This window comes from Choloepus didactylus, chromosome 15 (genome assembly GCF_015220235.1).
Source record: "Choloepus didactylus isolate mChoDid1 chromosome 15, mChoDid1.pri, whole genome shotgun sequence".
Lineage (NCBI taxonomy): Eukaryota > Metazoa > Chordata > Mammalia > Pilosa > Megalonychidae > Choloepus > Choloepus didactylus.
In genome coordinates, this window is record NC_051321.1 from 37,816,481 (window position 1) to 37,839,058 (window position 22,578).

A 22,578-nucleotide genomic window follows, 5' to 3' on the forward strand; every position below is an offset into this window, starting at 1 on the left:
TCATTTTTCTTTCTCTCATATTTTTTTAAATTCAGTTTTATTGAGATATATTCACATAACAAACAGTCATCCATGGTGTACAATCAACTGTTCACAGTACCATCATATAGTTGTACATCATCACCCCAATCTATCTTTTGAACATTTCCCTTTTACCAGAAACAGTAACAGTAAGAATGAAAAATAAAAGTAAAAGTAAAAAAGAACACCCAAATCATCACCCCCCACCCTATTTTTCATTTAGTTTTTGTCCCCATTTTTTTACTCATCCATCCATATACTGGATAAAGGGAGTGTGAGCCACAGGCTTTCACAATCACACTGTCACCCCTTGTAAGCCACACTGTTATACAATCGTCTTCAAGAGTCAAGGCTACTGGGTTGCAATTTGGCAGTTTCTCTCTCATATTTTTTAAGGTGTGAGTACACAACCATCTGTAAGGGCAGGTGATCATGCTGATACTAAGTGGCAAATCACAGTTATATGCTTGGTGTTTATACATAAACAGTAAGCAGTTCATGACATTACTACTACTACTACTAGCTAACTCTTATATAGTACTTACTAAGTATATGCCAGGCACTATTGTAAGTACTTTATGCATATTAACTCATTTAATTCTCACAACAACCCTTTGAGATAGTTCTATTATTATTCCTCTTTTATTAGGAGTACAACAAAACCCCAGTTACCTGGAACACTTTCAGAAAATAATTGGTTTGGGAGATGAGTTTTCATGACAGCTTCTTTACAGTGCAAAATTTGTTTTGTTCTGTTTTCTATTCTCAATCACTTAAGAAAGAAATAATTTGATAAAATACTGTATGCTCCAGTGGGAAGGTAAAGTGGTGCAACCACTATGGAAAACAACCTGGTAGTTCCTTAAAATATTAGGTATAGAGTTATCATAAGACTCAGCAATTCCACCACTACATATTTATCCAAGAGAAATGAAAATATTCATCTACAAAAAAAACATGTATATGAATGTACAAAGCAGCATTATTCATTTTAGCCAAAAGGTAGAAACAACCAAAATGTCTATCAATTGGTGATTGGATAAATAAAATGTGGTATATCCATACAATGGAACATTATTTGGTAATAAAATGAATGAAGTTCTAATACAGGCTACAATATAGATGAATCATGGAAACATTATCCTAAGTGAAAGAAGCCAGACACAAAAGATCACATATTATATGATTCTATTTATATGAAATGTCCAGAATAGGTAAATCCACAGAGACATTAAGTAAATTACTAATTGCCAGGGGCTGCAGAGAAGGAGTGGGGGGTGGGAAGTGACTGCTAATGGGTGCATGGTTCTAAAATTAGATTATGGTGATAGTTGCACAATTCTATAAATACACTAAAAATCATTGACTATACACTTTACATGCTTGCATTGCGTAGTATGTAAATTATATCTCAATAAAGCTGTTCTAAAAAATTTTTGTTTTTTTATGTTTGTTTTTTGCCTTCTGAAATAGAACATAGGCAATTTAGTGTGGATGTTACCTGTATGCACTTGAAACTAGACTACCTAGGTTGAAAACCCAGCCCCCATTATTGGCACCATAGAATTTGGGCAAGTTGCTGAAGTTCTCTACACCTCAATTCTCTCATCTGAAAATCTGGTTGTTGTATGAATTAAATGCACTAATACAAATAAAGGGCACAGCCCAGGGCTAGAAGTATAACAAATACTCAGTGAATATTATTATTACTTTGTCCTGATTTAATGAATTCAATATGAACATAAATTAACTTATGCTCTTTAATACAATAGCTCTCAAACTTTGTTGCATAGTAAAACCCACCTAGGAAGTTTGTGATGGTTTGGATACATTACATCCCCCAAAAAAGCCATGTTCTTTAATGCAATCTTGTCATGCCAGACTTATTAGTCTTGATTAGGGTGGAAGCTTTGACTATTTCCATGGAAATGTGACTCACCTAACTGTGGGTGAAACCTTTGATTAAATTATTTCCATGGAGATGGGATCCCTGCCCATTCAGGGTGAGTCTTGATTAGTTCACTGGGGTACTTAAGAGAGCTCAAGAGCCAACACAGACGCTGACGCTTAGAGATGCTTGGAGATACAGACTGAAGGATGTTTGGAGATGCTAAGCTAAGAGATGAAGCTCAGTTAGCCCTGGAGAAGCTGAGAGATGACCCCCAGACACTCAGAGAGAAGCACACTGGGAGAAAGAAGCAAGGATGTAGAGAAACTGAGAGAGAGGAGATAAGACATTTTGTAGAAAGTCATTTTGGAACACAACCAGGTAAAAAAGGACCAGCATACACCAGCTACATTCCTCCCAGCTGACAGAGATGCTTTGGACTCCATTGGTCTTCCTTTAGTGAAGGTAACTTCTTGTTGATGCCTTAGTTTGGACACTTTCATGGCCTTAGAACTTAGGTTATTTGTAACCTAATAAATCCCCTTTATAAAATCCAATCCATTTCTGGTATTTTGCATAATGGCAGCATTAGCAAACCAGAACAGAGATTTTAAAAATCTTGATGCACAGATCATATCCTAAGGCAATTAATTCAGAAGTATTAAGGCTCCCCAGGTGATTCCAAGGTGCAGCAACTTAAGAGAATCAATGCTTTAATACTCAGAATCCCCGTTTTTGGTTACTGAGGGAATGATCTTTCTACTCTGGGCCAAGTAACTCTGGGGCTGATAAGTAATACTCTGATGTTACTCTAGCAAACACTGTGGGTTTTCCTGTTTGTATAACTTGTACTTTCTTTCTTTCTTTCTCTTTTTTAAGAGTATATTTGAAAGTGATTCAAATAGAATCTCATCCAGGTAGGCAGTCACCTAACAGAGAACACAAGTAAAATAATACAGAAGAATCCAGGTTCTCTGTGCTATGTACTAGTGCTGTTGTATGGGTTCAGCAGCCAGGAAACAAGGTCTGTAGGTACTCGCCCAGCCAGTTTCTCTAAGCTTAAAGTGGCAGTGTTGCCAACACTCTCAAGAAGAATTTGCTGCCTGAATGAGAAGACAGGGCTATATCTTCAGCTTCTCTCAACCTCACTCTGCCACCAACACTCCACACTTTATAGGAGTACAAAACTGTTCCCAAGGTGGTATACCATTCTGCATTCCCACCAGCAATGAAAGAATTCTTACTGCTCTGCATCCTGGCCAGCATTTATTATGTCCTCCCTCCCTTCCTGCCTGCCTTCCCTTTATTCTCTTTCCTTTTTTTTTAAATATTTTCAAAAATTCTCAAAATGTAGTGGTATCTTGTGGTTTAATTGTTCACTTCCCTGTCAACATGATATAAGGTCGAGCATCTTTTTTATGTGTTCATTTGCCATCCATGTACCTTCTTCAATGAAGGATCTGTTAAAATCCTTTACCCATTTTTAAATTGGGTTGACTTCTTATTAAGTTGAATTATTTATATAGTCATGTACAAGTTCCTTTTTAACTACCTTGAATAGTTTCCTAGCTTCTGAATTTTCTCCCAGTTACTGTGAATTATAAGGGCAAATAGAGTAGCTACTCACCTCTGAAACTGTAACTTTATTGGGGTGCTTATAAACCCTTGCCGTTGTCGAAGAGATTTTATCTGTTTCCAAGTTCTTAGTATGCTGTGTAGTAAGGAGAGATCCTTTTCCCTTTCTAAGTCATACAGCTGTTTTGTATTACTACAACAATAACAGTAAATATGTCAGTGAAGTAAGTCATTAAAACTGGTCTGGAAGAATTTATTGCACTAACTCTTCCGAACACCCACCTTTTTTTTGTTTTCATTTTGTCCACACCTTGATACAGGTTGAAATTTCATCATTAGAGATTCACTCCTTTATGACTTACAGGTATTTCACTATTCAAAAGTGCCCTACTAAAATGCAAATACTATGAGAAAGGAAATGGCAAGACGCTGAGGTAATAGGACACCAAAGAGAGAAGACGGATACTGGAAGGAAGGAACAATGAAAGGAATGAGGTAGGGGAGCCAATATATTTTAATAATTTTGCTTGCTATCTATCTAGAATTTAATTTTCTATTTATAGAAAAGAAGGTGAAAACTAGACAGTGCATAACCTTTCCAACACTTTTACTTGCATTGGTACAGTTTGATGCTCCCACAATTTCTATTGTGCCACTTAGTAAGTTCAACGTGGGCACCTCCAGAGCTACTAGTTTTGGATGGTTCAGGTTTAGGATGCCAAAATTTCAAGAGATCTTGATGGGAAAGGACGGTCGCAGCACCACACCACAGACTTTGAGTCACTCTAAGAAAGTTCTGGGGAGGGATTCTTATTTAGTCCAAGAGCAAGAGGATTGAAAATACACCTTTTAAAATTCAATCTATATCATTTACTCAATGAAGCCTTTCTTGAATCCCACTCCCTCCACCACCACCACAGCCCTTTTTCTTCCTCTTTGTAATATCAACACACTTTAACAATTAATTCAACGTCTATTTCCTCATGAGACTTGAAGCTTCAGTGTACTATAAAGTAAAGGGTATATCCTGGAAATAGTATTAACAATGTGTGTAACCCCAAATAACCTCCCAATCCACATTTGTAGTAAAAGTGTGGAACAAGAATATTCAAACACTCAAGTGTGGCCATTGTGATAATGTGCTATTTAGAAATGTGATAACAGTAGAAAGAAGAGCAAGAAACTTGGAGTTAGACAAACCTAGCTTTAATTGTGATTCTACCACTTACTATGTAACCTTATGCAAACTACTTCAATGTTCTTAGCCTCTGTATGTGCAATTTTTCTTCAACCTCCAGTATATTAAAAATGAAGTACCTCTAGGGGACCCAGTGAGGCGGTGACCGAGAGGGGATGGAGGACACCTGGGATCATGGTTTTGGGGTATACGTGGTGGAGAGACTGAGCCTCGGGGGACAGGATGAGTGAGTTTGGCTGAGACTGCTTCCTGAGGCCAGCAGCAGCAAGACAACTGCTGGGCAAGGGGTTGAGCAGCGGCTGTCTGCTCCCGTGCACCCACCTTACCAATCAGCTGAGAAAATAATCCTTTACAGCCACACAGCTGGGAGCTCCCATGAGGGAACCCAGGAGGCAACAGACAAGTACTGACCACATTTAATCTCCCCTACAGAAGTTCGGGGGTTGCATGGGCAAGAAGTGGGGATAGAAGAGGGCACCACATGGAAACACCAGGAGCCCCTCCCACATCCCAGAGGCTTGCGGGTGCATGGCAGGTAGGGAATGGGGCATGTTTGAGCTGGAGGATGCCTTTGAGGGGATTCCCTGCCAAACTGCACAGGGCCCACATTGCAACCACAGGACAGGCAGTCTCCAGTGCACATGGAGGACTGGTGCACTGATTGGATTCCCACCCACTTTGGACTCCACTCAGTGCATAGGTGAAATTAGGGGAAAGCTGTCTTGAGAGTAAGACATAGCTCAAGAGCGCCATCTGCTGATAAGGCAGATAAAGTGCACTCCAGCAAGCTGTAGTGCTGACAAATTATATATAAATGCTCAAATAATCCTGCATTTCCCAAAATAATCTTACCAAGAAAAGCAAATGCCTCACAGCTAACAGAACATCACAAAGCACCTGAAGAACCAAGAAGATATGAACAAGCCAAATGAACATATTAAAAAGCCAGAAGAGACACAAAATTTGGAGCAATTAATTTTAAAAGTACACACAAACCTCCAAAACAATGTCAATGAGATGGCTAAAGACAAAGGAAAACAAGAAGACTCTAGAAGAGCATAAAGAAGAGTTTGAAAGATAAAATAAAAAAGCAAGCTTTAAGGAAATAAAAGATACTTTGTTCAAATTAAAATATACTGGAGACACACAACAGCAGATTTGAAGAGGCAGAAGAAAGGATAAGTGAACCAGAGGACATACCAATTGAATGTGAACTCATAAAAGAGCAAATGGTAAAAAAAAAAAAACAAAAAAAAAAAACAAACCCAAAATTGACATGGATCTCAGGGAAATGATGGACAACACGAAGCAAACAAATATAGGAATCATTGGTGTCCCAGAGGGAGAAAAGAATAGTAAAGGGCTAGGAAGAGTGATTCAAGACATAATTGGAGAAAACATCCCAACCCTTATAAATGACATAAATATGCAAATCAAAGATGCTCAATGAACTACAAATAGAATAACTCCAAATAAACACACTTTGAGACATATACTGATCAGATTGTCAAATGCTGAAGAGAAGGAGAAAGTTCGGAAAGCAGCAAGAGAGAAGTGATTCACCCCATACAAGGGAAACAACGTAAGACTAAGCACTGACTACTCAGCAGGCACCATGGAGACAAGAAGTCAGTGGTATGACATATTTAAGATACTGAAAGAGAAAAATTGCCAGACAAGAATTCTTTATCCAGCAAAGCTCTCCTTCAAAATTGAGAGAGAGTTTAAAACTTTCCCAGACAAGCAAATGCTGAGAGAATTTGTTGACAAGAGACCTGCCCTTCAAGATATACTAAAGGGAGCTATACCAGCTGAGAATAAAAAGGAGAGAGGGGTCTTGAGAAGCGCACAGAACTGAAGAGTACTGTAAGCATAACTTCAAGGAAAAAAAGAGAGATGGGGAAAAAAGTAGATCTGATAACTAAAACCAAATGACTAGATGGCTGGTCAAGAACTCCCTTCACAGTAATAACTTTGAATGTGAAAGGACTAAACTCTCCAATTAAAATATACAGACCAGTAGAATGGATTAAAAGGTATGACTCATTGATATGCTATTTACAAGAGACTTGCCTTGACCCTGCAAAACAAGGAGAATGAAAGTGAAAGGATGGGAAAAAAATATTCTACACAAGGTTCAACCAAAAGAAAGAAGAGGTAACTATACTAATATCAAACAAAATAGATTCTAAATGCAAAGAGGTCATAAGAGACAAAGAAGAACACCATATATTAATAAAAGGGACAATTCACCAAGAAGAAATAAAAATCATAAATGTTTATGCACCCAGTCAAGGAGTACCAAAGTGCATTAGGCAAACATTGGCTACAATGAAGGGAGCAATGGATATTTCTACAATAGTGGGAGACTGCAATATATCACTGTTTTCTAAAGGTAGAAGAACTAGACAGAGGGCCAATAAGGAAATAAAGAACCTAACAAAATGTGATAAATGAATTAGACTTAACAGACATATGTAGATTGTTACATCCCAAAGTACCAGGATATATATTCTTCTCTAGTGCTCATGGAACATTCTCAAGGATAGATCATATGTTGGGGGCACAAAACAAGTCTTAATAAATTTAAAAAGATTGAAATTATTCAAAGCACATTCTCTGACCAGAAGGGAATGCAACTAGAAATCAATAACTACCAAAGAACCAGATCCTTCACAAATATATGGAGGTTAAACAACACACTCCTAAACAACCAGTGGGTCACAGAAGAAACTGCAAATATCTAGAGATGAATGAAAATGAGATCACAACATATCAAAACTTATGGAATGCAGTGAGGGCAGAACTGAGAGGGAAATTTATAGCTCTAAATGCATACATCAAAAAGCAAGAAAAAACTAAAACTAAAGACTTAAGTGAACAACTGAAAAGCCAAGAGAATGATCGGCAAAGTAAGCCTAAAGCAGGTGGAAGAAAAGAAATAACAAATAATAAAGCAGAAATAAATGAGCTGGACAACCAAAAAAAAAAAAAAAAAAACAACAATAGAGAGAATAAATAAAACAACAGTTGGTTCTTTGAGAAGATTACCAAGATTGACAGAGCTGACAGACCCTTAGCTAGACTGAAAAATCAAAAAGAGAGAAAACCCAAATAAACAGAATCAGAAATGAGAGCAGGGTAATTACTATGGATCCAGAAGAAATAAAAAAAAATCATAAGATGATACTATGAACAACTGCTTGTCAACAAGCTAGATAATTTAGAGGAAGTGGACAATTTCCTGGAAACACATGAACAATCTAGACTGACCCAAGAAGGAATAGAAGACCCTGATAAACCAATCTCAAGCAAAGAGATCCGATCAGTCATCAAAAATCTACCTACAAATAAAAGCCCAGGGCCAGATGATTTCACAGGGGTATTTTACCAAACTTTCCAAAAGAAATGACACTATTCCTCCTCACACTCTTTCAAAAAGTTGAAGAAAAAGGAACACTATCTAACTCATTTTATGAAGCTAATATCACTTGGATACCAAAACCAGATAAAGATACTACAGAAAAGGAAAACTATAGACCAATCTTCTTAATGAATATCGATGCAAAAATTCTCAATAAAACACTTGCAAATCGAATTCAAGGTCACATTAAAAGAATTATACACCATGATCAAGTGGAGTTCATTTCCGGCATGCATGAGTGGTTCAACATAAGAAATCAATCAATGTAATACAACACATTAACAACTCAAAAGGGAAAAATCAATCACCTCGACAGATACTGAAAAAGCGTCTGACAAAATTCAGCATCTCTTTTTGATAAAAACACTGGAAAAGGTAGGAATTGAAGAAAACTTTCTCAATACGATAAAGAGTGTATATGAAAAAACAACAACCAGCACAGTACTCAACAGTAAGAAACTGAAAGCCTTCCCCCTAAGATCAGGAATGAGACAAGGATGCTCACTATCACTACTATTTTTCAACATTGTGCTAGAAGTTCTAGCCAGGGCAATTTGCCAAGACAAAGAAATAAAAGATATCCAAACTGTAAAGGAAGAAGTAAAACTGTCATTATTTGCAGATGATATGATCTTATATTTGGAAAATCCTGAGAAATAGATGACAAAGCTACTTGAGCTAATAAACAAATTCAGCAGAGTGGTGGGATACAAGATTAATGCACATAAGTAAGTAATGTTCCTATATACTAGTAATGATCTAACTGAAAAGGCACTAAAAAAATTCCATTCACAATAGCAACTATAATAATCAAGTACCTAAGAATAAACTTAACCAAGGAGGTAAAAGACCTCTACACAGAAAATTACATATCTTTACCAAAAGAAATCAAAGGGGACGTAAAGAGGTGGAAAGACATCCCATGTTCAAGGATAGGAAGGCTAAACATCATTAAGAAGTCAATTCTTACCAAACTGATCTTCAGATTCAATGCAATTCCTATCAAAATTCCTACAACCTAGTCTGCAGACTTGGAAAAGCTAGTTACCAAATTTATTTGGAAGGGAAAGGGGCCTCAAAATGCCAAAAACATCCTAAAAAAGAAGTGGGATGACTTACACTTCCATACTTTGAAGCCTACTATAAAGTCACAGTGGTCAAGAGAGCATGGTGTTGGCATAAATACAGACATATTGATCAATGGAATTGAACTGAGGTCTATGGTTGGCTGGTTTTTCATAAGGTCCCCAAATCCACTGAACTGGGACAGAACAGTCTCTTCAACAAATGGGGCTGGGAGAACTGGCTGTCCATAACCAAAAGAATGAAAGAGGACCCATACCTTACACCCTATATAAAAATTAACTCAAAGTGGATCAAAGCCCTTAAAATAAGACAGAGCACAATAAAACACTTAGAAGATAATGTAGGGATATATCTTCAATCTAGTAATAGTAGGTAGCTTCTTAGACCTTACACCCAAACCACAAGCAACAAAAGAAAAAAAATAGATAAATGGGAACTCCTCAAAATCAAAAGCTTCTCTGCCTCAGAAGACTCCTTCAAAAAGGTGAAGAGGTAACCAACTTAATGGGAAAAAATACTTGGAAACCATATATCTTATAAGAGAATGATATCCTGCATATAGAAAGAAATCCTACAACTTAACAACAATAGTACAAATAACCCAATTATAAAATGGGCAAAAGATATGAAAAGGCATTTTTCCGAAGAGGAAATACAAATGGCTAAAAAAATACATGAAACAATGTTCATCCTCACTAGCTACTGGGGAAATGCAAATCAAAACTACAATGAGATACCATCTCACAGCAAGAAACAAACAATGGAAACAACAGGAAACAACAAATGCTGGAGAGGATGTGGAGAAATTGGAACTCTTATTCATTGCTGGTGGGAATGTATAATGATATAGCTGCTGTGGAAGTCAGTTTGGTGGTTTCTCAGAAAACTAGAAATTGAGTTAACCTACAATCTGGAAATTCCACTTCTTGGTACATACCCAGAAGATCTGAAAGCAGTGACATTAACATACATTTGTACACCAATGTTCATAGCGACACTGTTCATAATTGCCAAGAGATGGAAACAATCCAAGTGTCCTTCCACAGACTAGTGGATAAACAAAATGTGGTATATACATACAATGGAATTCTATGCCACTATAAGAAGGGACAATGTCCTGAAACATGGCAACATGGATGAACCTTGAAGATATAATGCTGAGTGAAATAAGTTGGACACAAAAGGAGAGATATTGTATGTTATCACTACTATGAACTCCCTGAAAAATGTAAAATCAATGTCTCATAAAGTAGAATATTGGGGACCTAGTGACAGACAGAAATTAGTGAAGGGGAATTATAAACTAATATGTTCAGATATGTTAATGAGGGTGAATTTAAAGGTATGGAAATGGATAGGATGATGATGATCGTTCAAGGAATTATAAGTATCAGAGCTTCACTGAAGGTGAACAAGATTGAAAGGGGTTGTTTAAAGGCATATATCCCACAGATCAGCACTACAAATATAGATAGGTGCTTTCATAATATACTTCTAAAGTATGACACTGATACAGAGAATTGACAACTGAGTGGTGTATAGGAAAAATCTACCTATTGCATACTAGGATTCTAATTAATAGGTATACCTTATTAGTATCACACAAATACCAGAAACAAATAATTAAGGGATGAAAAGAGCTATGGGGTGTTTTGGTTGAGAATTGCTTAAAATGGAGAGTGATGAGTTCTGTACAACCAAATGATGATAATGTGAGATATGGATTGATTATTGTGGACAGAACATATGCTATCTGAAATTAGGAAACCCTTACTTTGTAAGTCAAGCCCTTGCTCTTGAGTCTCGTTCTTGTGAAACTTATGGTTGTAGAGGGATGGCTAAGCCCACCTATAATTATGCCTAGGAATCACCTCCAGAGAACCTCTTTAGTTGCTCAAATGTGGGCTTCCTTTCACAAAGCCCAAGTCTGTGAATAAATTCATCACCCTCCCCATGATGTGGGACCAGACCCCCCAGGTAAGTGTGTCTCCCTGGCAATGTGGGACATGGATTCCAGAAATGATCCTGACCCTGGAATCCAGGGGTTGAGAATGTCTTTTTCACCACAGTGGGAAAAAGAAAGGCAACACAATAAGGTTTCAGTGGCTAAGAGATTTCAAAGAGTCGAGAGGCAGTCTTGGAGGTTACTCCTATGCAAGCTTCAGCCAGATATCCCAAATGGACACAGTGATGAGCCCAAGTCAACAGGAGTCCCGAAAACCCTAAAGAATACCCAGGTCCCTATCTGACACTCTAAAAAAGTTTCACTCACTAAGTTTATTCTCCAGAAACTTAAATACTCTGAGAGCTCCTATGCCAGCTAAGTCCCAAAACCCAGAGGCAACAGCCTCTTCAAGAAAATCAACCAGTTGCACCCCCTTTTTCCCATAATGTTGGCACCCTTTTCAACATTAACAAGTTAGGGTGGTGTGCCAGTTTGAATGTGTTATGTCCCCCCAAATGACATTATCTTTGATGCAGTCTTGTGTGGGCAGGAAACGTACTGGTGTTGACTGGGTTGGAGACTTTTGATTGGATGTTTCCATGGAGATGTGATCACTCAACTGTGGGCAAGATCTTTCATTGGATAATTTCCATGGAGGTGTGGCCCAGCCCATTCACCATGGGCCTTGATTAGTTTACTGGAGCACTATATAAACTCAGACAGAAGGAGCGAGCTTGCTACAGCTAAGAGGGACACTTTGAAGAATGCACAGGAGGTGAGAGAGTAGCTGCAAATGAGAGACAGTTTGAAGATGGCTGTTGAAAGCAGACTCTTGCTCTAGAGAAGCTAAGAGAGGACAAATGCCTCAAGAGCAACTGAGAGTGACATTTTGAAGAGGAGCTGTGGCCTAGAGAGGAACGTGCTGGGAGAAAGCCATTTTAAAACCAGAACTTGGAGCAGACACCAGCCATGTGCTTTCCCAGGTAACAGAGGTTTTCCGGACGCCATTGGCTATCTTCCAGCGAAGGTACCCAATTGTTGATGTGTTACCTTGGACACTTTATGGCCTTAAGACTGTAACTTTGCAACCAAATAAACCCCCTTTTATAAAAGCCAGTCCATCTCCGGTATTTTGCTTTCCAGCAGCATTAGCAAACTAGAACAGGGGGTCACTGCCTAGACATCCCTGAAGATTGGGAAAGTGATTAAAAACTAGAGGAAGAGGTAGCAATAGACAAGAAAGAATTTAACAAAGGAATATGAATACTGAATCTGTATATAATTTTCTTTTTCTTCATTGTTAGGGTATTAGAATAGCTAGAAGGAAAGACCTGAACTGGTGGAACTGTAACCCCTAAATTCTTTGAAATTTGCTATATAGCTACTTGTTAAATAGTAATGTGAAAGCTATCACCTTTTTGCGTATTTGTTATATTTCATAATAAGGAAATAACTGAAACTGTGGAAATGTAACCCATAACATTCTTTGAAATTTGCTACTTGTTAAATTGCACTTGGAAAGTTATCACTTCTATGTAAATATGTTATATTCCACAATAAAAAAAAGAACTAAGTACCTCTAAACTTAGAGCAATGAGGTCCGATTGTAAATTGGGAAAAATATATTAAATACAGTCTTTTACATGTATTTCCAGATTTTCTGGACATTATGTATGTATTTATTATATACATTTTTCAGATTAATAATTAAAATCATTGCTTTAAATTTAGAGTGACTAAAGAAAAGTTGCTTCAAGTATAAACAACATCTACAGTGAAGTCCCCTTTTCTTTCCTGATACTGCATATTTTGTCATTTCTCTTTTTTCTTGATCAATCTTGCCATTGCCTGAGTTTATTAATTTCTATCAAATGTTTAGGTTTGTTGGCTCTCCCTATTATATCTTACTTATTAATTTCTGTTCTCTTTATTTCATTATTCCTATTTTTTCTAACTTCTTGAGGAGGATGCTTAGTTAATTAATTTTGAACCATTTTTCTACAATATACGCATTTAGATCAACAAATTTTCCTCTAAGAACTATTTTAGCTGAACCCCACAAATTTTGATACATAGTATTTTTATCAGTAAATACAAAATACTTTCTAATTATAATTTTGCTATCTTTTTAACATGTCTTTCTTAATTTCCAAACATTTAGGAATTTCCTAGCTATATTTTTTGTATTGGGTTTTCTGCACTGAATGATTCAAGTCCTTTGAATACATTGAAACTTTGAGATTTACGGTCAACTTTGGTAAACATTCCATGTGTGCTCAAAGACAGTGGCATCTGACAGCTGTTGGGTGAAGTGGTCTACAACTATATCCATTAAATCAAGGTTATTAATGATGTTGTTCAAATCTTTATCCTTACTGAGTTTTTTGGACTACTTTTTCCATCAATTGCTGAGAGGAGTTAAAATTGCCCAATAAGTTTGTGAATTTGCTTTTTCTCCTTGTAGTTCTGTTAACTTTTGCTTTATATATTTCATAGCCATATTATGATATGTATATGTGCATATCTTATATATTTATGGTGAATTGAACCACATCATTACAATGCAACCCACTTTATCTCTAATTTTTTCCCTTAAAGAATTGTTTAGCTTATACTAATGAAGCTACACGTTTTATTTTCTAAGTGCTTGCATAATATGATTTTTATATTATTTTATTCTCCATCTTGTTATATTCTTTGTTACAGATGAGTCTTCTGTAAATGACATATAATTGGATTTTTTTTAAAAAGCCTATCAATTTAGATAGGATATGGGGCATTTAGCCCACTTAGATATATTTGGGTTGAACTCTTCCATCTTCCTTTTGCTATTTGTCTCAACTGTCCTATGTTCCTTTTTTTCTTTTTTCTTTTTTTTTTTTTTATTAAATTCAGTTTTATTGAAATACATTCACACACCATACAATCATCCATGATATACAATCCACTGTCCACAGTATGATAACATAGTTATGCGTTCATCACCACAGTCTATCTCTGAACATTTTCCTTACATCAGAAAGAACCAGAACAAGAATAAAAAATAAAAGTGAAAAAAAACACCCAAATCATCCCCCCATCCCACCCCATTTGTCCTTTAGTTTTTATCCCCACTCCTCCACTCATCCATACACTAGATAAAGGGGGTGTGATCCACAAGGTCTTCACAATCACACTGTCACCCCTTGTAATCTACATTATTATATAATTGTCTTCAGGAGTCCAGACTGCTGGGTTGGAGTTTGGTAGTTTCAGGTATTTACTTCTAGCTATTCCAATACATTAAAGCCTAAGAGGTGTTATCTATATAGTGCATAAGAATGTCCACCAGAGTGACCTCTCGACTCCATTTGGAATCTCTCAGCCACTGAAACTATTTCGTCTCATTTTGCATCCCCCTTTTGGTCAAGAAGATACTCTCAGTCCCACGATGCCGGGTCCACACTCATCCCCGGGAGTCATACTCTGTGTTGCCAGGGAGATCCACAACACTGGGAGTCGGGTCCCACGTAGGGGGGAGGGCAGCGAGTCCACCTGTCGAGATGGCTCAGTTAGAGAGAGAGAGGGCCACATCTGAGCAACAAAGAGGCACTCAGGGGGAGACTCTCAGGCACCATTACATACAACTTTAGACTTTCCTTTGTGGTAATGAGCTTCATAAGGGCAAGTCCCATGCTTGAGGGCTCAGCACATCAAACCACCAGTCCCAATGTCTGTGACAACATATGCTAGGGGATCAGCATCTTAAAGTTTAGACAGGCCTTACAATTCAGGGATAGAGTTAACTGCTGTAAGAGCTTACAATCTAGGGACTATTACAATTATTGTGTCCACGTTAGGCTATGTTCTAAGATTCAATTCTGAGTTTACACATTGTAGTTAGTCCATATTAGTGAGGCATCATCCCTCTCACCATGTTTTCTCCAACACTTTTACTCCTATATATATATTTTCCTACAATTTTATAGAGTTATATTCACATACCATACATTTATCCACAGTGTACAATCAGTTGTTCATGGTATCATCATAAAGTTGTACATTTATCACCACAATCAGCATTTGAACATACTGATTACTACAAGAAAAATTGGTTTTTGTTTTTTTTTTTTTTAGCAATAAGAAAAAATGATAAAAAGAAAAATAACATGTCATACAATACAATATACTACTAAGGACAGCAAATAACACCACTACCAAGAATCCCATATTACTCCCCTATATCCCCTTCTCATATACATTTAGCATTGGCGTATTGCCTTTGTTACATTTAATGGAGGTATATTACAATGTTACTGTTGACCATAGACTCCAGTTTGCTTTGATTATGTTTTTTCCTGAATACCATCCCTTTTTCAAATTTCTACATGGTTGACATTCATTTGCTTTCCCACATGCAAAAACATTTTTATATTTGTATATTTAGTAACAGTCATTGGCCACTCCAGTTTTTGCCACGTTATACAGTCCGTCTTTATCATCTATCTTTACCTCTGGTGTCCTACATTCTCCTATCCCACCTCTTTCAGCTTTACTCACAGACATCTTTGTTCAGTCTACTTACAATACTGTGCTACCATCACACAGTATTATGCTATCTATTTCTGGATCTATGCAATCAATCCTAAACATTCTGTAGTCCTTCAGCATCAAATGGCTGATCTCTGCCCTCTTTCTATCTCCTGGTCGCCTGTGTTGTCAGCTTTTAACTCCCAAAGTTTGTTCATTAATGTCTGTTCGTATTAGTGAGACCATACAGAATCTGTCCTTTTGTTTCTGGCTAACTTCACCCAACATAATGTCCTCAAGGTTCATCCACATTATTACATGATCCATGTCTTTGTTCTGTCTTACAGCTGCATAATATTCCATCATGTGTATATACCACAGTTTGTTTATCCACTCGTCCTTTGATGGACATTTGGGCTGTTTCCGTCTCTTGGCAATTGTGAATAATGCTGCAATAAACATTGGTTTACAAATGTCTGTTTGTGTCTTAAGTTTCAGTTCCTCTGAGTATATACCCAGCAATGGAATAGCTGGGTCATATGGAAAATCTATATTTAGCTTCCTGAGGAACCTCCATACTGTCTTCCAGAGTGGTTGCACCATTCTACATTCCCACCAACAAGGAATAAGTGTGCCTCTTTCTAGACATCCTCTCCAGCACTTGTCATTTTCTGTTTTTTGGAGAATGGCCATTCTGGTAGGTGTGAGATGATATCTCATTGTGGTTTTGATTTGCATTTCCTTAATAGCCAGTGAAGTTGAGCATTTTTTCATATGCTTTTGAGCCATTTGTATTTCCTCTTCAGAAAAATGTCTGTTCATCTCTTTTGCCCATTTTTTAATTGGATTGTTTGTCTTTCTGTTATTCAGATGCAGGATTCCTTTATATATTCGGGATATTAAACCCTTATCTGATATGTGGTTTCCAAATATCATCTCCCATTGTGTAGGCTGCCTTTTGACTTTTCTGACAAAGTCCTTTGATGTACAAAAGTGTTTAATTTTGAGGAGATCCCATTTGTCTATTTGTTCTTTGGTTGCTCGTGCCTTGGGTGTGAAGTCTAAGAAAACACCTCCTTTCACAAGTTCTTTAAGATATTGCCCTACATTTTCTTCTAAGAGTTTTATGGTCTTGGTGCTAACGTTTAGGTCTTTGATCCACTTTGAGTTAATTTTGGTATAAGGTGTGAGATGGACATCGTCTTTCATTCTTTTGGAAATGGATATCCAGTTCTCCAAACACCATTTATTGAACAGACTGCTCTTTCCCAGTTGCTTCGGCTTCACTGCCTTATCAAAGATCAGTTGTCCATAGATGTGAGGGTCTACTTCTGAACACTCAATTCGATTCCATTGATCAGTATATCTGTCCTTATGCCAGTACCATGCTGTTTTGAGCACTGTAGCTTTGTAATATGCTTCAAAGTCAGGTAGTGTGAGACCTCCCACTTCACTCCTCTTTCTCAAGACATTTTTGGCTATTCGGGGCATCTTACCCTTCCAAATAAATTTAGTTATTGGTTTTTCTATTTCTGTAAAGTAAGCTGTTGGGATTTGAATTGGTATTGCATTGAATCTGTAAACCAGTTTAGGTAAAATTGCCATCTTAACTATATTTAGTCTTCTAATCCATGAACATGGTATGTTCTTCCATTTTTTCAGGTCTTGTTCAATTTCTTTTAGCAGTTTCTTATAGTTTTCTATGTAAAGGTCTTTTGTGTCCTTGGTTAAGTTTATTCCTAAGTACTTGATTGTTTTGGTTGCTATTGTAAATGGGATTTTTTTCTTGATTTCCTCCTCTTGTTGCACATTACTTGTGTATAGGAACACTACAAATTTTTTCGTGTTGATCTTGTAGCCTGCTACTTTGCTGTATTCATTGACTAGTTCTAGTAGCTTTGCTATAGATTTTTCTGGATTTCCTACATATAGAATCATGTCATCTGCAAATAGTGAAAGTTTTACTTCTTTCTCTCCAATTTGGATGCCTTTTATTTCTTTTTCTTGCCTAATTGCTCTAGCTAGAACTTCCAGCACAATGTTGAATAGCAATGGTGATAGTGGGCATCCCTGTCTTGTTCCTGATCTTAGAGGAAAAGCTTTCAGTCTCTCCCCATTGAGTGTGATGTTAGCTGTGGGTTTTTGATATATTGCCTTTATCATATTGAAAAAGTTCCCTTCTATTCCTATCCTTTGAAGTGTTTTCATCAGGAAAAGATGTTGAATTTTGTCAAATGCCTTTTCTGCATCAATCGAGATGATCATGTGGTTCTTCTGCTTTGATTTATTGATGTGGTGTATTACATTAATTGATTTTCTTGTGTTGAACCAGCCTTGCATACCTGGAATAAATCCCACCTGGTCGTGGTGTATAATTCTTTTACTGTACTGCTGGATTAGATTTGTGAGTATTTTGTTGAGGATTTTTGCGTCTATATTCATTAAAGAAATTGGTCTATAATTTTCTTTTTTTATAGTATCTTTGCCTGGTTTTGGTATTAGGGTGATGATGGCTTCACAGAAAGAGTTAGGTAGCTTTCCCTCTTCTTCAATTTTTTTGAAGAGATTGAGCAGGATTGGTACTAATTCGTTCTTGAATGCTTGGTAGCATTCACATGTGAAACCATCTGGTCCTGGGCTTTTCCTTTTTGGGAGCTTTTTGATGACTGACTCAATCTCTTTACTTGTGATTGGTTTGTTGAGGTCATCTATTTCTTCTTGAGTTAATGTTGGTTGTTTATGCTTTTCTAGGAAGTTGTCCATTTCATTTAAGTTGTCTAGTTTATTAGCATATAGTTGCTCATAGTATCTTCTCATTATCTCCTTAATTTCTGCAGGGTCGGTAGTTATATTTCCTTTCCCATTTCTGATTGCATTTATTTGCATCTGTTCTCTCTTTTTTTTTTTTGTTAGCCTAGCCAGTGGTCCATCGATTTTATTGATTTTCTCAAAGAACCAACTTCTGGTTTTGTTGATTCTCTCTATTGTTTTCCTGTTCTCAACTGCATTTATTTCTGCTCTAATCTTTGTTATTTCTTCCCTTCTGCTTGCTTTGGGGTTAGTTTGCTGTTCTTTGTCTAATTCCTCCAGAAGAGCAGTTAACTCTTCAATTTTTGCTCTCTCTTCTCTTTTAATATAGGCATTTAGGGCAATAAATTTCCCTCTCAGCACCGCCTTTGCTGCATCCCATAAGTTTTGATAAGTTGTGTTTTCATTGTCATTTGCCTCGAGGTATTTACTAATTTCTCTTGTAATTTCTTCCTTTACCCACTGGTTTTCTAAGAGGGTGTTGTTTAGCCTCCATATGTTTGTGAATTTTATGACCTTCTGCCTTTTATTTATTTCCAACTTCATTCCATTGTGGTCTGAGAAAGTGTTTTGTATAATATCAATATTTTTAAATTTGTTGAGACTTGCTTTGTGACCCAACATGTGGTCTATCCTAGAGAATGTTCCATGAGCACTTGAGAAAAAAGTGTATCCTGCTGTTGTTGGATGTAGTGTTCTATAAATGTCTGTCAAGCCTAGTTCATTTATCATACAATTCAACATCTCTGTTTGTTTAGTGATCCTCTGTCTAGATGTTCTATCCATTGATGAGAGTGGTGTATTGAAGTCTCCAACTATTATTGTAGAGGTATCTATTTCTCCTTTCAGTGATCGCAGTGTTTGCCTCATGAATTTTGGGGCATTCTGGTTTGGTGCATAAATATTTATGACTGTTTTGTTTTCTTGATGAATTGACCCTTTTATTAATATATAGTGTCCTTCTTTCTCTCTTTTAATTGTTTTGCTTTTGAAGTCTAACTTGCCTGATATTAATATAGCTACTCCCGCTTTTTTCTGGTTGTTGTTTGCATGAAATATCTTTTTCCAACCTTTCACTTTCAGTCTATGTTTGTCCTTGTGTCTAAAGTGAGTTTCTTGTAGACAGCATATAGATGGGTCCTGTTTTTTAATCCATTCTGCCAGTCTGTGTCTTTTTATTGGGGAGTTTAAGCCATTTACATTTAGTGTTATTACTGTAAGGGCAGTACTTTCTACTACCATTTTGTTTTTTGGAATTTATATGTCATATCTTATTTTTTCCTCTCCTTTTACCTTTCCTGATAATCTTCATTTCTGCACTCTTCTCCAACTCTCTCTCTCCTGTCTTTTCCTATCAGCCTGTAGCACTCCCTTTAGTATTTCTTGTAGTGCCAGTCTCTTATTCACAAACTCTCTCAGTGTCTGTTTGTCTGAAAAGTGTCTTCCCTTATTTTTGAAGGAAAGTTTTGCTGGATATAGAATTCTTGGTTGGCAGTTTTTCTCTTTCAGTATCTTAAATATATCATGCCACTGTCTTCTTGCCTCCATGGTTTCTGCAGAGAAATCTGTACATAGTCTTATTGACTTTCCCTTGTATGTGATGGATTGCTTTTCTCTTGCTGCTTTCAGAATCCCCTCTTTGTCTCTGACATTGGACAATCTGACCAGTAAGTGTCTTGGAGTAGGTCTATTGGGATCTATTCTATTTGGGGTACGTTGTACTTCTTGAATCTCTAATTTTCTGTCTTTTATAAGAGTTGGGAAATTTTCAGTGAATATGTCTTCTATTACTCTTTCTGCCCCTTTTCCCCTCTCTTCTCCTTCTGGGATACCCATAACACGTATATTTGTGCGTTTCATGTTGTCACTCAGCTCCCTAAGACCCTGCTCATATTTTTCCATTTTTTTCACCATCTCTTCTTTTGTGTGTATGAATTCGAATGACCTGTCCTCCAGTTCACTGATCCTTTCTTCTGCCTGTTCAAATCTACTGTTGTGTCCCTCCATTGTGTTTTTCATCTCCTCCATTGTGGCCTTCATTCCCATGAGTTCTGCCATTTGTTGTTTTAAGTTTATGAATTCTTCTTTATGGTCAGCCAGTGTCTTCTTTATATCCTTCAGCTCTTTTAGCATTAGTTGCCTCCACTCCTGTGTCTCAGCTGAGCTATTAGTTTGTTCCTTTGGCTGGTCCATGTTTTCCTGTTTCCTGGTATGGCTTCTTATCTTAAGTTGTCTAGGCATCTGATTCTCTTGATTAGTTTATTTTGGAGCTTGTTTTCTGTCTTTTACCTTGTGGTTTTCTCATTGGTTGGCTTTGTTTTCTGGCCTCTGTTATTCAGTTCAACTTATTCTAAACCTCTAACTTAGGTTCTATTTAGTTGATCGGAATTTTTCCCCTCTTGTTTTTTCTGTTTCTTGCTCTGCCTCTATGTAACATTTTGTGAGTGGGTCTCCTCAGATGTGGTCGACCCTAGTCAGATTTTCCCAGTCTAGTGAGGCCCAGGTCTCATTGGGAGGGTATGGAGTTTTCCTGAGAATGAGACCCTCCTATGAGGCCTTTAGAATTGGTGCTTTTCCTCTCCTGTCCAGCAGGTGGCGCTGGCCAGCCCGCAGCTCCCCCACCAGTGTAAGGAGGTATGGAGCCTTTAGTTCTCCTGGTGACTCTGATCCTGTCAGGGGCGTGGCTGACTGAAGCTGGAATCTGAATTCCAGCCCCTGGGGTCTGAATTCCCAGAAGGACTGCCAGTTGAGCTGGGCCTCCCTCCACTCTCCCAATCCTCAGAATTCCAGTTGTCTCTCAGGGGCACTATTCCCTTCTCCTCTATCCTCTTTGGGGCCTCTCCAGGTAGATTCCTTGGTCAGCCTGAGTTGCCAATTAAAGACAGGGGTGGAGGCCTTCAGTAGTGAATACGGAATTCAAAGACACTGTAGGTACTCTGTCTCCCCTCAAGCCCAGCCTAGTCCCTCAACCTGGGCTTTCCGATAGAAAATAACCACATATATTACTTTTAGATTTAAAAAAAAAAAAAAAAAAAAAAGTAGAAAAGAAATCAAGAAAAAGAAAAAAGGAAAAAAAAAAAAAAAAAAGTCTCTTTTAAACGTTTTTCCCCAGCCTGGAAGTTTTGTCAGTGTCAGAATAGAGCATTTAAAGATATGCTTTGGGCTATTGTCTGATAATTACTCTCCAACCGCTTCAGTTCCACCCCTGCCGGGGGCTACTGAAATGCAAAAAGATAAGGGATCAGCGAGAAGCCAGAAGGGACAAAATGTAAGGGAAAAAAGAATGGCTTTTTTGGAGTCTGGGAATGGGTGCCCGCTTTTACGTGCCCCCACTTCTTGGAGCCCAGCCCTTCTTTAGCACCCCAGCTCCCAAAGTTAGTTAATTAATTTGTTAATTAATTCTGCAGTTGAGGCTGATTTGAGCCTCCCTTCTTGCCCTCAGCAGATTGCTGTTTTTTGGTTTTTTTTCCCCCCTTTCAGGGAGCCAGCAGCAAGACATTCTGTGAGGTCTGGGTGGGGAGGGGCGCCAGACCCCTGGTCCGGGAAACTTACAATGTTCGCTGCGATCTCCGCTTTTCCTCCAATTCCAAACTTGTGTCCAATGTGTGACTGGTTACTGGAGATCCCGAAAACACTGTTTCATATAGTTCTTGGGTAACTGCCAGCTGCTCTACGGGAGAGATGAAATTCTGCTCCTCACCACTCCGCCATCTTGCCCCGCCTCCTCTCTTCTATTCCCCTTTTTTTCTTTTCTTGCATTATTTTGGATGTTTGGGTATTTCTTTTATTATTCTATTTTCCTCTCCTACTGATATGGATGCTATATCTTTTTACTCTTTCTTCAGTGATTAACTTACAAATTAAAACCTGAGTCTTTGATTTATCCAAGTCTAATTTTAAAATTTACCATTCATCTCTTCCTGGACACTGAAAAGACCTTTAATCCATTTACCCTCTCACATTCTAAAGTTTTATATTTTAACTCTCCATATCTTTTTAAACTCTATATTGTTAAGTTTCATATTCAATTGATGTTTTTTGAGATTTACCCACATACATGCTACTTTTTTTGTTCCTCAATCCTTCCTGACTCATTTTCTGGATCATTTTCCTTCTATGTTGTG

At 37.5% G+C, this 22,578-nt stretch overlaps 1 protein-coding gene across 1 annotated transcript in view; it reads right to left on the bottom strand.

The window, feature by feature from the left end:
• Positions 1-22,578, bottom strand: part of CC2D2B (coiled-coil and C2 domain containing 2B) — a 161,469-nt gene that overhangs the window by 92,845 nt on the left and 46,046 nt on the right. Inside the window, exon 11 of the mRNA XM_037803884.1 lies at positions 3,537-3,677. Coding sequence (XP_037659812.1) covers positions 3,537-3,677 — 141 coding nt within the window. The remainder of the gene's footprint in view (positions 1-3,536; positions 3,678-22,578) is intronic.